Here is a 16,686-nt window from a genome sequence, read left to right as displayed (position 1 = left end):
AAGCTATTACGAGTTTAAAAACTAATCAATCAATTAATCTTAAGAATTTACTACATGCCAGGCACTGTGCTAATAAGTTCTGAAAAAAGAGAGTATAAATGAAGCTTAAAGGTAAATTATTGATTGCAGTTTACTATGAGTCCCTGCGCCTCTGATTCAAGTTCCAAATCCCCCCAAGAGTGTGCAGATTACAGCAAGTATTATCATTTCAACTCCTTACTCTCTGAAGCCTGCTTGGGCATTTCAGTCATTGGGATGGCCTTTATAGTTCTGTGGAGATGAGAGGTGATATGTTGAGAGCAGGAGAATTACAGAAATAGTACAGTTTAAATCACCTAATCCCGAGGTGAGGAACCTGTAGTCTCGAAGCCACATGAGGCCTCCTAGGTTCTCAAGGGCAGCCCTTTGACTGAATCCAAATTTCATGGTTTTGTTTGGATTCAGTCAAAGGGTTGCCCTTGAGAACCTAGATGGTCACATGTGGCCTCAAGGCCACAAGTTCCCCCCTCCCCCCCCCACTAGTCATTCCCTTTGCTGACAATTCCAGAGCACAGGGAAGAGTACTAGAAAATCCCTAGTTCTTCGAATTCTGAAGAACCCTAAATTCTAGCCTGTACCAATCCTATACGTTACCCAGATAGCTGGTAACAAGCAGAGTAGGCATTTGCCTGTATGATATGATTCAAAATGCCTCAGGAAACCTTTCCTTTCCCTAAAGAACGTCTCTCTCACCTACTTTCTAGCATCTAAAATTCCAATGAAATTTATTCCTTTAAAGTTGATTTTTTGTTCCTTATTCAAATCACTTCAACAAATGTTTATTTATCACCTAAAGAAAAGATTAAGTCATCTCTGCTGTGGAAGACCTTATATTATACTGGATGGATATGACATGTGCATAGATAAAAATATACATGACTCAGGATGAAGGAAGCAAAAGAGAACTTAGTAAAATGTGTCAAGGTTGTGAGTGATATATACAAGATATTATAAGAGTTCAGATGAGGGAGTGATCATTTCTTGCCAGGAAGACAAGGAAACCCTTCCTGGAGTGAGCAGGCTGGATTCCAGCTGAAGGACTAGCAAGGGAAAAAGTGTTGTAGAAATCCTTGAGAAGGGTGAGCACTAATAATTGGAGAGAGAAAAGAAGTGGTACCTGAGCTGAGACTTGAAAGAAGATAAGAATTTAAAAAGGCAGAGATGGGAATGTATTTCAGTCCTGGATGATGGCCTCTGTAGGGGTATTGGGGTAGGAAATGGCATGTTGGGTGGGGGGAACAGCTAGAAGTCCAATTTCATTGGAATATTTACTGCATGAAAGGGGACGGTGAGAAATGAATCTGAAAAGTTAGGTTGAAGCCATATGGTAATATATCAAGTGCCATCATAAAGTAATTGCATTTTATCCTTGAGGCAACAAGGAGACTTTAAAGAATTTGGAACAGGAAAGTGACATCAGGCTTGTGCCTTGGGAAGATTGTCTTGTCATCTAGAAGAAGGATAGAAAATCATGAATATACTTGAGAAAGTTGACGATTTAAGCCTTATTGTTCATTTATATATTAACATGGATGACTTCATTGTTTTTTCCTGAGAGGAGGTCTCAATACTGAAGAAGATATGAGAGAGTTTAAAGGCATTACATAAGGTTGGGAGAGATAGAAATCAGGAGGAAAGTATCGTTTGAAAGAGGTTTCTGGGAACATCCCAGTTTATCCTTGCTTGCTTGATAATTCTGTGTAAGTTGACTCCTAAGACTAGGAATTCAGTTAAGTCCATGAAATTTAAGAGACATGCTCTATGTGGGATTCTTACCACTTATAAGAGCTAACTTGGGTCACTATCGATGTTGCTTAAATTGTATCTCTCCCTCCATATACTCTCAGGTCCTATTTCTCATTATGCAAATCATGAATAGCCTCAGGAAAGGGCCTGCCTTTGCCACCAGATAAATCCATATAAATAAACAATCAAATCTATTTGGTAACTTGTGGGATGTCCCTTTAAAAAAAAACAGTTGTGGCAATTACAGATGTTTGGCCATGAGCAGAAGTCTGTTGGGACTTTTTTTAAAGTGGAAGAGCAAAATTAGGATGAGAGGAACAGAAAGCAGGAGAAAGGGAAACAAAACTAGAGAGCATGGAAAGGGAAAGGGGAGTGGCACTAGAAAGTAGGAAAGAAGGATAAAAAAAGAAATGTGCAAAGTCACAGCTAAGTGACTTAGAAGGAAAAATTAAAACAGCATGCAGAATGATCACAACCCTCATTTACACAGTCCTTGAAGATTCTCAAGGTTTTTTCTTTGGAACAATCCAAAGAAGCAAATAGTATGTATAAAGATAGGGGCCTTTTTCCCCGATACAAATGATGCTGCAAAACAGGAGTGGAGTAAAAAGGAGATGCTACTCCTGACAGATGAGATTGATCTAGATGTTTACAAAGATATGATACAGATAGATTAGATGGATGGATGGATGGATGGACAGATAGATGATAGAAAGACACAATAAAGACAGGAATCTGGGCCAGGAGGATGGATGACAATGTCCTTGCCATCTTCACTTTGCTTTTGTTTTGACTCAGTTTCATTTACTTGTCAAGACAGAGAGAACCTTGGGAGTAAGGTGGTCTTTGGACCCCAGCTTTCATGCAGTTCCTATGAGTGCCTTGTGTCAGAGTCTCCTGAAATTGCTTTGAAGCAGTAGCATGTTCTTCACAAGGGGTTGAACAGGAATTGAAATGATTTTCTAATCCCAAGAGAGAGAATTACCTGTGACAATAGACTACAACTCAACATCAAATACAGGGTGTTAAAAAGAAAAAAATCAGTCTTAGCCTGTGGACCCTGTACCTCAGCAGACCTGTTACCTACAAGTGGTAGCTCCAATTCTTTGGTCATGATTAATCTATCCTTATCAGAGAAAGGCATTCAGATGACTTCACCCTAATCAGCTAGAGTCAGCTTGATGGCAAGTGCCTATAAAGAGATGAAGCCCAGAAGCTGGTAGCAGGGAGGATGCCCAGCAGTGACTCTGAAATCAATAAAACAATGCAACTATTGCATACCAAAGTGGTACACCCCAGAAAAGAAGAGCAAAGAGCAGCATGTCATTGATGTCATTACCAGAGGACATCTGCACCTCTGCCATGTTGGAGGAATGAGCTGCCTTCAACACACAGACTCCCTGACGATACATTTGCAAAGGGCTTCTCTTACACCAACCTTCTGTATTAGAAAAGCCTGCCAAAATTAAGGTCAGATGATCTGAATTTAATGTCTCATACATACATGCTCCCCACACATCATCCTTAGTTAGATATCCTCCTGCCATGTGCCTCTTCATGTACATTTCCTGATCACAACTATTTCTTACATGTGTCCCTGAGTACTTGTCCTCTTTGTGGTGGTACAATAACCTGTTGGAGAATGTATTCCATGTATAAGCAAGAGGAATCTATTCATATCACTTTATTAACTGTGTTGTGTCATTCAATATCTATTGCTTGAACAACTATGTTTTCCAGCAGACTGATAAAAGTAAACCCACAAGTTGGGGCTTGGAAGCTGCTGATCCATAGAATTTGTCTCTGGACTGGCTTTTGTAGGATACTAACTATGAAAGGGGTGATCCAGGAGCAGCAAGTGCAAGTATCATTACCCCCTCTTTTTAATAGAGGTTAAATTATTTGTCCAAGGTTGCAGAGGTACCAAGTGCTATAAGTGGAATTTGAAGTTGAATTTGAGTATAATTTCAAATGCAGCATCCTTTCTTAGTTCACAGGACAGGGTAGGGGAAGAACTTTGTAAGTTTTAACAGGCTATAAAAATGAGTCATTTCCACTGTATCACATAACTTTCCAGAAAAGGCATGTGTTAACACACAAGATGTCTCTGCCAGATGTAACATTCAGCATAATACATGTTATATTTTACTGACTTGGGGTTCCAAATAAAACCTTTTATTTATTTTGTTGTTATGATCCAGATCTGTGAGCTAGTCAGTGTGAGGATCTTCCAGAATGAAAACTTTTTCCACTGTTACTCACTTTTTCCTCTTTCTTTGGTCTTTTGGGATATAGATCTAGTAGATTAAAAAAATAGATTTTTATTGAGTCAAAGGGTATGCACAAACACTTTGTGATGATCAAAGATCAACTATGATAGACTTAGCTCTTCTCAGCAATACAATGGTCCAAGACAATTCTTTCCCCTCCCAAGGCAATCAAGGTTAAGTGACTTGTCCAGGGCCATATAGCTAGTAAATATAAAGTGCCTTAAGGTCAGATTTTAACTCAGGTCCTCCTGACTTCCAGGCTGGTGCTCTGTCCACTGCAACATTTAGTTGCCCTTTATCCAAGACAATTCTAAAAGACTCATGGAAAAAGCTATTCACATCCAAAGAAAGAACTATGGTGTCCGAATGCAGATCAAAGCATACTATTTTCACTTTTTTTTCTATTCTTTCTCATGGTCTTTCCCTTTTGTTTTGATTCTTCTTTCACAACATAACTAAATGTGAAAATGTGTTTAACCTGTAGATCACACATGTATAACCTATATCAGGTTGCTTGCCATCTTGGGGAGGAAGAAAAATCTGGAACTCAAAATGTTATAAAAGAAAAAAAGTTGAGAACTATAAAATATTCTTTACAAACAACAACAAAGGGGGTTTGGTATGCACAGGTTAGCAACTTAGGGGGCATAGTTTCAAATTTCTTGGAAAAGACTTTCACCCAGTTTGACCCAAGAATCATTCTTCTGCCTCTGGGAAATAGGTCTGGGGGATTAGTGTTCTAATACCTAAGGATACCAAAAGAGAGAGGGTCAGTTTAGAATTCTCTGGTTTAAAATGGCGTTCTTGCATGAGAGTAACCACAGAGATATGAAATTAGTTGGGACAAAAGTCTGGGTTTGAGTCCAGGTTCTGCTGCCATAGAGCTGTGTAACCTTATTCAATTTATTCATCCTCTCTTGAATTATATTTCCTTTATAAAACATGGGTCTAGAAGAGGTGAATGGTTCCTTCTGGCTCTGATATTCTATTTAAAGTTTGGGTGGTTTTTGCTTTTAAAAAACAATCTCTTTCCTCCCTGTTGTTGGTTTATGTTGAGATCTTGGGGTGCTAGGAACCCCAAAATTCATGAGCAGCAGACACAGGTTCTGCCTCAAAAGGATTCAACCCAAGGCTTTTTTCAGTCAGAGACAAAGCTTATTAAAACACCTGATGGGGTGGGTGAGATTTTAAGAATCTGCGCATTTGAGGTACTTGTATTGACAAATAGGCCAGACTCTTAAGGAATCAGAACTTTAATAGAGGCAAGATGGACCTTGTTGAGGTCTGGGAACCATGAGGTTCAGGGTACCCAGGACCCCAAAATACCAACACATCCTGCCAAATGAATTAGACTCAAGACTTTTTCCAGTCAAAGTAAAACAAAGTTTATTTAAGGTTCACCATATTGGGTTGACTCTTAAGGAGCCTCATCATTTGTGATGCTTCAGGCCAGATAGAATTGATGAGGTTAATGGTGAGGGAACCCCAAAATACCGATGGTCCAGGTCATGTTCGAATGAATTCGACTCAAGGCTTCTTAAAGCCAAAGAAAACAAAGTTTATTAAGGATTCACCTAATTGGGTTGCCTCTTAAGGAGCCTAAGCTTTTGTAAAGCTTGTATTCACAAACGGGCCAGACACAATCCCAGCTAGACAGAGTCTGAGCTGGATTGCATCTGAGCACCTTCATGGAGGCAAGGTGGGACTTAAATACAGAAAAGAGTATAGGAGGGATCTGGGGTTGGGGGGTGGTGGTCTGGTAGTCCAGGGTGATGGGAGGAGGAGTTTAGGAAGGGTCTTGAGGAGAAGTCCAAGGAGGGAATCCAAGGAGGGTCAAAGGCTGGAAACAGCTGGAGGCTATCAGGAGATAGCAGACAATGGAGGGTTTGGGTGGGAAGCAGGTGGGGCAATCCAGAGACCTTGATAGGGGCAGTATGGGAATGGGGTTTTGATGGGATCAAGAGTGGGGAGTGCAACAGAGACCTGAAATGATAATGAAAAGCCCATGGGCTTCCTGAGACTGCTGGAACAAATGGGAAGATTAAGATTTGAGTAAGAAAGGCCAGATTCTGTGAGGAGATTCAAGGGGAGCTCAGGGAGGCTCCCAGAGTCTGAACCTCCTCAGAATCACAGCTAGACGGAGTCAGAGTTGGATTGAATCTGAGCACCTTTATGGAGGCCAGATGGAATTTATATACAGAAAGACCTTGGGAAAGATCTAGAGTTGGTTTAGTTTGGGAGGAGGGTTTAAGGAGGATCTTGATGAGACTGGGGTAAGCAGTGATGTAATCAAGGGTGGGAAAACTGGAGACAGTTGAGAGGTATCAGACCATAGAGGGTTTGGGAGGGAAGCAGGTGGGGGTATCCAGAGGTAACAGGCAATAGAGGGCCAGGCTAGGTTAAGGGTAACAAACAGATTTGAGTATGAAAGGCCAGATTAAGTGGGAATATTCAAGGGGAGTTCAAGGAGGCTCCCAGAGTCTGAACCCCATCAGACCTTTTATACAGTGAGACTGTTGAAAGAGCTGGATATGATCTAAGAGTGACCAAGTAATCAGGGAGACCGGAAGGTAACAGACGCAGAGGTAACAGAGGAGTCTAGATGGAATCAAGGAGTGGCAATCTAGGATGGGGCCAGGTGCAGACAATAAGGGCCACAATGAAAGGGCAGTTGAAAGGATTAACTGGGAAGGGCCAGATGCCCCAGGTGAATGCCTGGGCCACATGGAATAGTCCAGGGCCTTTTAGGGTTTCATCATTAATGCCCCATCAGTTAGAGAATAAACTTAAGAGAAGAGATGAAATAGCTTTGAGTTCACAACATGCAAGCATTTCAAATATGTAAAAATGACATGAGAGTAGGAAAGGAAGAGAAACATTGATAGGAATAATATCTAAAAATCCCAAACCCAGTGCTATGGAATTGGCACTTATTTTCTTCTCTTTTGACACCATTCCCATCTCAGCAATGATGGTTCTTCCCTCTCTGTTATTGTTGCTGTTCAATCATGTCTGACTCTGTGAATAGTCCCAGCTTCCCCACTGGGGACCCAACTAGCCAGTTACATTTGGGCAACACAGCTCCCTCCCTCCCTTCTTACTTCTATCCTTCCCTCCTTTATCTGGGTGCTCTGCCCAAAGGAATGTAAATTTTGATAGCTAAAATCTAGCAAAATATCTTGGGATTTAGGTTTATTGGCTAGATTTCTTTCTTAAAGACCATGCCTTAAACCTAATTCACTCTGGCTCTCATTGATTGGCAAATAATAAGTCCCAGTTTTCAAGTTCCACTTAGTGCTCATTGTTTGGGTTCCAATGGCCCAGAGTTTTGGCCAGAAATCCAGATAATCTCTCTTTTTTAAACTATTACTAGGTAAAAGGGACCATTCCTTGGCTCATTTCTTACCTACCCTTTATCACTGAATTGGCATTGCATCAGTCAAAGTGAGACCTTGGAAAGACTTTTGCTTAAAAAGGCCAAGGTCTCCCATTGCATCAGGGGCCAACTCCACTCATCCTGATCTATACCTTGCCACTGGATCCATATGACTCCAGAGAAGAAAGTAAGACTGGTGACTTTGCACAACCCTCCCTCACTTAAATCCAATTCACTTGCAAGTCATGGCATCACCTTCCTGATGTCATGGTCTTCTGTGAGAACAAAGCACAACAGGTCTTTCAAAGCTTCAAACCTGTTTTTCTTTACAATGTTATTGTCTTTGTAAAAATTGTTCACCTGGTTCTATTCACCATGTTCTTCAATTCACTGCATTCAGGATTCTTTCGTTATGGTGCAATAACAAATAACAGTTATATATTCCATTATATCATACATCACACTTAAAATACACTTATTTACACTTATCATACACATTCCTTAAAATGGAGGTTCTAGATAGAATCAGAGGGAGAGGCTGTGTTGAGATCAGGGAACCAAAATGTTGAGGTTTGCAGTGCTTGGGACCCCAAAATACTGACACCACAACTCCTGCCCGAAAGAATTAGACCCAAGCCTTCTTTCAGCCAAAGTAAAACAAAGTTTATTAAAGTTTTGCTATTTTGGGTTGACTCCTAAGAAGCCTCACCGTGTGTGTGGCTTGCATTGACAAGCAGGACAGATAGAATCTGAGCTCGATTGAATCTGAGCTCCTTGATGGAGACAAGAAAGATCTTATACAAAAACTGTAGGACAGATCTGGGGGTGGTCTAGTAGTCTGGGGTGATGGGAGGAGGGGTTTAGGGACAGTTTTGAGGAGTCCATGAAGGATATTAATGGTAGTGGGGTAACTACAGGTCAGAATACAGAGACTGGGATTCTGATGTGATCAAGGGTGGGAAACTGCTGGAGGCAATCGGGAGATAAAAGACAATGGAGGGCTGGGGTAGGAAGGAGGTGGGGCAATCTAGAGGAAAAAGACAATGGAGGGCTGGGCTAGGTTAAGGATAACAGATTTGGGTATGAAAATCAGATAAAGTGAGAAGATTCAAGGAGAGTTCAAGAAGGTTCCCAGAATCTCTACCCCATCAGCTGTAGGGGCAGAGGATGTTTCTGATGTAAATAGTTTAGAGGTGTAATGTTGAAGTCTCCTAAAGTAAGGGCAGGAAGGAGGTGGGAAAGAGAAAAAAAATGTGAGCTCTCGTTGAGACCAGGAGAATATTCTGGAGTCTAGGTAACTACCAAGATCTGAAAAGGGGAAAAATTTGGATAGCATGAATCTCAAAGGTATATCTACACACAAAGAATGCTAAACACCAGACACTCTCAGATGGGCATTTGACAAAAACTTAAACAGGATTCAGTAATTTAACTACTATTACAATCTGATAGGAGACTGATAAACTTCAGAATATGAGGCAATTCCTAGGACTGCTAATTTGGCATTTTACATTTCACTTGTTTATACAATTTCTTGTACATAACTACTGGTAAAATGGCTACAAGTTTTCCATGACACAAACCCCCTCCAGGTAAAGGGTAAAACAAAGAACTCCTCCCAAAGCCTCCATTTAAAGAGGGCTCATGCACCAGCCAACTCTTCATTTCCTGTCAGCTACCCTCCTTGGACAGACTCTCATGCCCCATGCCACTTATCTTCCCTCTTTCCCTTGCTTTTCAGCTTTCTTCTGTGTGTTGTCTTTCCCCATTAGATTGTAAGTTACTTGGAAAGGCCGACATCCCCCACTGCATCCTGGGCCATCTCCAATTGTCCTGATCCATATCTGACCACTGGATCCAGATGGCTCTAGAGGAGAAAGTGAGGCTGGTGACTTTGCGTAACCCTCCTTGTTCTAGTGGAGGACCATGACATCAGGAAGATGATGCCATTCATGACTTGCTTGTGAATTGTATTACACTAAGGGAGGGTTATGCAAAGTCAACAGCCTCACTCCTCTGGAGCCATCTAGATCCAATGGCAAGATATATATAGATCAGGACAATGGAGATGACTCAGCTCTTAATTGTCTAAGAAGTAATATAATGACGTCCCTTAGACTTAAGTTCTCCTCCCCCTTCTCTGTTCCTTGCCCCCCTCCCCCTAATCCCTCTTCCCTTGAGCATTAGGGAGTTTATTTTGTTTCTTTTCCACTTACATTTTTTTAGCATATGCTTTATAGGGAAGGAGAGAATTTGAGACTCAATTTAAAAAAAAAATGAGTGTTAAAAATTGTTTCTATGTGTAATTGGGAAAAATTAAATATTCAATCTAATTTTTTAAAAATATGCTTTATAGACATCTTTTGTAGACACATCATAGTTTTTCTTGTGATCAAGAAAAACAATTAAGTTATCAGATATTATGACCACCTATGTATTCAATATTCTGTTCCCGTAATTCCCTGCCTGTCTGTCACAAGTAACCACTTCCCTTGAACACCTCAGAATTGCACCCAGGTCAGAGGAGAGTACAAGGGAGAAGGACAGAGGTCAAAGAGGCAGAACAATAAGAAAGATATCAAGGCCAGAGTCCTCACTCCCTGTCTCTAACCTAGAGCCCAGGATCCAATGACTACCACTCTTCTTCTTCCCTAAAAGAAGGTCTCCCATTGCATCCTGGGCCTTCACCAGTCATCTTGATGAATATCAGGTTACTGGACCCAGATGGCTCAGGAGGACAAAGTGAGGTTGGTGACCTTGTACAGCCCTCCCTCGCTCAAAACAAAGTGTAAATCACGTCATCATTTCTCTGATGTCATGGTCTTCTTTGAAAACGAAAGATGAACACACGCAGATTGTACTGGTCAAAGGAAGTCAATGTATATTCACTGTATATCAGGGAGAGATGAAGAAGTGCCATTGCTTAAAAAATTCTTAACTCTGTCTCTATCTGTGGAAACAAAACTGCTTCCAGTAGAGCTATGAGAAGAATGACTCTACAGTAATCAAGGTGCTTACCCTCTGTCTGAGGAGCTAACAGTCTTACTCAGAACATGGTAAATGCCAGATCAGTGATCTAGGAGGCAAATGTCTCCAGGGCAGCTGGGTGGTGCAGTGGGTAGAGCATTGCTCTGTTGTCAGGAGGATCTGAATTCAAATCCAGCATCAGATACTTACTAGCTGTGTGACCCTGGGCAAGTCATTTAGCCTCGATTTCTTCTTTAAAAAAAAGTTTTTAAAAAAAAAAACAGTACTAAACTTTTTGCATTACTCATTGAAATGGAGTTGAATCTAAGTCAGTCCCTTATGCTGTTAAGTCATCACCCTGACTGCTGTAGTTTGCTGGGTAAGCAAGATGCATAACAATGCAAATCTTTGAAAAACTCTCTATACCCTCCCCCCATCTTGTTTGAACAAATGTTTCTTAACTATAGTTAATTGCCTATACTATGTGACATCTGGACAGCTAGGTGGCCCAGTGGATAGAGCAGATCTAGAGTGAAGAAGACTTCTTTTCCTGAGTTCAAATCCAGCCTCAGATACTTCCTAGCTATGTGACCCTGGGCAAGTCACTTCACTCTGTGTACCTCAGTTTCCTCATCTGTAAAATGAGCTGGAGAAGGAAAAGGCAAACCACTCCAGTATCTCTGCCAAGAAAACCCCAAAAATGATCACAAAGAATTAGACGTGATGGAAAAGCTAACAAAAATTGAATGGGCTGCTTCAGAAGGTAGTGAGTTTCCTTTTTCCTGAGGCCTTCTTGCAAAAACTAAGAGGACTCTAGTCAGGGAAATTGTAAAAGGAATTCCCTTTCAGATATGGTTTGAAATAAAGGTAACTTCCACCTTGGGGATTCTGTGAATGTTTTCATAATTTCTGCTGCCAAAAAACACAGTCAGAGACCAGGTGTTGTGAGATCCCAGAGGTAGACAACCTGTTACCCCTTCTTATTTCAGATCCAGTCCTAAAGAGTGGCTCCATGGCAGACCTAATAACCTTCGTTTGGTTTTCAATGTTACTAACCCTAACATACAGCCAAAGACCAACACAGGAGGGTGAGTATGAGGTTATAACAGTGATTTTTAAAATGCTTTTATTTATCCTTGAAGTTTGAAATATTTTCTTTTTTCCGAGAACTTGGAAATATCTTTCTACCTTGATTCAGTATTATTATTTTAGCATCAAACTTGCAGGTTTTTATTATTATTGGTTATTGCTACTTAAACCTCACTGGGATAATTAGTATTGTTAAATTATTGTTAGTTATTCCTTCCTGGAATGACTAGAAAGTTTTGAAATGTTGATATAATGAAACCATTGTCTCATTTGGCCAGTGGAAAGAATGCTAGATTTGAATAACAAAGGTTCAGATCCCAGCTATTCCACTTACTACTTCCATGACCTTGGGTAAGTCACTGAACTTCTCTGAGTCTCAGTTTTCCTATCTGTAAAATTAGGGAACACTGATGAGGTTAATTAAGACCTCTTTTAGTTCAAAGTCTGTGATCTTATGATCTTGGCTCTCACCAGTAGGAGGCTAAAGGACTAGATTTGTGCTAGTGAGAACAAAGTCCATCATCTTCAAGACAGAACTGTACTATTATTACAAATATTGGACAAATGCTGATCCTGTGCCCCTATCTTTACCACTTTGAAATTTTAAACAGGCCTTAAGAGAAAAAGAAAAGAAAGAGGGAGTAGTAGCTATGTCTTTTAAATATATATATATATTCTTGATAACTTTTATTTTTTTCACTGCTTAAATTCCCCCCTATTGTTGCACTTCTTTTAGTGAAGTCTCTCACTTAATGAAGAATTTTTTAAAAAAGAAATAAGAGAAAAATCAGGAAAACCAATTAACACAGTGAAAAAACATAAAAAATATGTACAGTGTTCCACACTCACTTCACATCTTTGCAAAGGAATAAAGGGTGATGTCTTCTCATATCTCTTCTTTGGTGCAAGCTTATTCTTTATAATAAGAATAAATGAGGGATAAACCCAAGTATCCCAGCTTCTGGGATAAGAACTCACTGTATGACAAAAACTGCTGGGAAAACTGGGTAACAGTGTGGCGGAAATTGGGCATAGACCAATACTTGACACCATACACAAGAATAAAGTCCAAAGGAGTACATGATCTAGGTATAAAGGCTGATTCTATAAACAAATTAGGGGAGCAAGGGATAGCATATCTGTCAGATTTATGGAGAATGGAGAAATTGATAACCAAACAAGAGATAGAGAACATTATGAAGTGCAAAATGGATAGTTTTGATTACATTAAATTGAAAAGTTTTTGCACAAACAAAACCAATGCAACTAAGATTAGGAGGGAAGCAGTAAGCTGGGAAAGAATTTTCACAACTAGTGTCTGTGATAAAGGCATCATTTCTAAAATATATAGAGAAATGAGTCAAGTGTACAAGAATACAAGTCATTCCCCAATTGATAAATGGTCAAAGGATATGAACAGGCAGTTTTCAGAAGAAGAAATTAAAACTATCTATAGTCATATAAAAAATGCTCTAAATCACTTTTGATTAGAGAGATGCAAATCAAAAGAACTCTGAGGCACCACATCACACCTATCAGATTGGCTAACATGACAAAACAGGAAGATGATAAATATTGCAGAGGATACAGGAGAGTTGGAACACTAATTCATTGTTGGTGGAGTTGTGAGCTGATCCAGCGATTCTGGAGAGCAATCTGGAACTAAGCCCAAAGGACTACAAAAATATGCATACTCGTTGACCCTGCAATATCACTTATAGGGCTATATCCCAAAGAGATCCTAAAAATGACAAAAGGTCCCACATGTACAAAAATATTTATAACAGCTCTCTTTGTGGTGGCCAAGAAGTGGAAATCAAAGGGAAGCCCATCAATTGAGGAATGGCTGAACAAGTTGTGGTATATAAATACAGTGGAATACTATTTTGCTACAAGAAATGATGAACAGTTGGACTTCAGAAAAACCTGGAAAGATTTATATGAACTGATGCTGAGGGAAATGAGCAGAACCAGGAGAACATTATACAGTGACAGCCACAGTGTGGAAGAACTGCTTCTGATGGACTAAGCCCTTCACAGCAATGCAAAGACATAAAACACTCCCAAAAGACTCTTGAGGCAAAATGCCTTCCACATCCAGAGAAAAAACTATGGAATCGGAACACAGAATGAAGCAGACTATTTTCTCTTGTGAAAAAATAAAGGATTAAATGCGGCAGGGAGTTAGCATAGTGTATAGAACACTGGGCTTGGAATTAGGAAGATTCAACTTCATGCGTTCAAATCCAGTCTCCGACACTTAACTTGGTAACCGTGGGCAAGTCACTTGACCTTGTTTGCCTCAGTTTCTCATCTGAAAATGAGCTGGAGAACGCAATGACAAACCAATCCAGTATCTTTGTCAAGAAAGCCTCAAGATGGGGTTGTGAAAAATCAGATACAACTGAACATATTCTTTATAATTTTTGCAATATTTATTTTTTTATCATTTCGTAGTGGTTATTATTATGCTGTTTTAGTCACTGTGTATATTGTTTTCCTGGCTCTGCTTGTTTCATTTTGCATCAGTTCATGTAATCCTCCCCATGCTTCTCAGTACTTATCATTTGACAGATTAAACATTTGACAGTCATTTCTTATAGCACAGCAATATTCTATTATATTCATGAACCACAATTAGTTTAGCCATTATTACTTAATCTGTGGGTATTTACTTTATTTCCATTTTTTCCCTGCAACAAAAACCGTAACTGATTTTTTCAAATGAACTATACTACTGCATATCTAAATACGTAGAGAGATGAATGTATTATATATGAGTACATATGCATAGTGGCTCACTTAAAATGAACCCTACTTTGAACTACATATTTTGATCCATTGGAATTTGTTTTTCCCATTAAAATGATTATAACTATTGATGATTTACATATTATGTGCCATTATATATAATCCTGTGTGTTGTATGTATGTTGTCTTATATTCAACATTAGACTGTACATTTCTCTGGGGCAGAGACTTGAACTCCTTTGTAAGTCCTAACCGTGTTTACTCCAATATTTCAGCTCATTAAATATGATAGCCTGGTTTCCATATCCATCCTCTTCCCCAAATGTTAATATGACAGAGCTGCAGAGACGTTGATTTGCTCCTCCTTTTCTCCTGTTCACTCAGTGAACAGGAAAAAAGGAATATATTTGTATTACATACACATATAGGTTTTTAGTTTCACATATAGACATAGCTGTATATATGTATACATATGACTTTTATATGTGTGTGCATGTACATATGTGGTACATATATATAGTATCAATCTATATATATAATTTTTACCTTTATGCCATATTTCAGTTCTGAGAGGATTTTAATAGAACATAATATTGTAGAAAGACATTTAAGCCCAGCCTCAGCCTCTTGACATCTCTGTAAACTTGGACAGATCATCTGACCTCACTGGGCTTCAGTTTTAACAATTTTAAAATGAGGGAACTGAAGTAGATCTCTAAATTCCTTTTTAGCTCTTATCTTCTAAGGAAATGAAAAAATGTAATCATTTTTCTCATCGTATCCACAAATCTATTGATCTACTTGTCACAAATTATATATTCCAAATGGCATAGGCAAATCACAACCATCATTACTTAAGTAACTTAAGGATAATTCCATTGACAGTTCAGTTAAGATAATAACTTCATCAATAGGGCTATCCGTAATCAAAAGGAAACTGTAATAATGGTAAGGTATTAATCATCAAGGGACATTCAAACTGTATCTGGAGCATTAGTTTGAGTATGCTACTATATACTGATGGATCCATGATCTAAGCAATATTCCCATTACCTGGACAGATACTAGTCCATCCATGCTTATAATTCTTATCTATGCCTTTTTTATACGTTTCCATTGACCCGACCCCACTCCTTTGGTACATTCAAAGACATTCTCTTACTGCTCCCAGGGGATCATGTGGATACCTTGGGTGCTGATTTCTGTCCATGTATGACTCACTGCTGAGAGTTCTTTTATTAGCTGCTGAGCTGGAAGAGTTGAGGACTTCTCTATGTACTAATTAATCTGTGTTATTCATTTGTTTCTCTGTATACTCCTTCAGCATTCTCACTTGCAGACCTTTCCTCACACTATGCCTAATGCACGAAATCTGACCTTTCAGTTCAAACTTAATTCCTCACTGTCTCATCCAATACCACTTCTTTCATGGATCCTTCTTTGAAACTCTCTCCACTAATCAGAGATGAAATTTGAACTTCACATAACATTTTGTTCCACCTTAGAATATCATTACTATTTTGCATTTTAGTTATTTGTATGTGTTTTATCAGCCCTGCTGGTTTCAAACTTCATGAGGGCAGAAATTTTATACCTTCCTCTAGAATACTCTTTACATAGCATGTACTTTATTAATACTGGTTGGATTGAATTTATGTTATTGTTGAAAATCTTTAGTTTCAGATTCACCAATTAAAAACATAACTTTTGATATGAAGACAATGTTGTTGAGATGGACCAATGTGGAGAATGTGAAAGACATCAGCTGTTCTGTTAAAGTGCGCTCAGAATTCAAATATGGCCGAAAGGTAAAAATAATTGTATTTATGTGCGTATATATAAACATTATATATGGATAAATACACCTATATGTATATATATGTATAATATAAAACTAAAACCATATATATATATATATATATATATATATACATATGCATACAGTGAACAGGAGAAAAGATTATTTCGAAGAACTAATGGGCAATATTAGCATATTCACACCTAGGAATTTTGGTAGTTGGAATAAGTTCTTCAACCTGCCCCCTGAGGCAGTGTCACCAAAAGCACCCTCAGTTGGGGTGGGGCGAGGGAGGGTTGAACACCAACCAAAGACAGGGAAGCTCTAAGGTTGCTGAGATATTACTCATCCCTATCAAAGGAAGTGGGCTATTTGGTAGCTTCTCAGTTTAATTTTTTTTTTTTTTACTTCTGTGTGATAAAGTTAGTTGTTTCTTCCACTTGGTATTGCAGAGCATAAATACCCGGTGAGGTACATGTAGACTAATAATAAGAAATGGAAAGACTCGGGGGGTGGAGGGAGGAAACAGTAAGAAGACTTGAAATCAACCCTGATACCTCCACACAAAAATAAAAGCTAGCATTGGAATAACAGTTTGTTTTGAAAAACATTTTGCCTATGTCACTTGTTTGTTACAACAACCCAATCCT

At 39.1% G+C, this 16,686-nt stretch overlaps 1 protein-coding gene across 3 annotated transcripts in view; it reads left to right on the top strand.

Moving 5' to 3' along the window:
• Positions 1 to 16,686, top strand: part of LOC140506880 (interleukin-3 receptor subunit alpha-like) — a 113,765-nt gene that overhangs the window by 50,255 nt on the left and 46,824 nt on the right. For all 3 annotated transcript variants that reach the window (XM_072614511.1, XM_072614512.1, XM_072614513.1), the window contains exons 2-3: positions 11,388 to 11,486; positions 15,916 to 16,046. In XM_072614511.1, the coding sequence (XP_072470612.1) occupies positions 11,388 to 11,486; positions 15,916 to 16,046 (230 nt within the window). The remainder of the gene's footprint in view (positions 1 to 11,387; positions 11,487 to 15,915; positions 16,047 to 16,686) is intronic.

This window comes from Notamacropus eugenii, chromosome 5 (assembly GCF_028372415.1).
Source record: "Notamacropus eugenii isolate mMacEug1 chromosome 5, mMacEug1.pri_v2, whole genome shotgun sequence".
Lineage (NCBI taxonomy): Eukaryota > Metazoa > Chordata > Mammalia > Diprotodontia > Macropodidae > Notamacropus > Notamacropus eugenii.
This window is presented reverse-complemented; position numbering and strand designations above follow the sequence as displayed.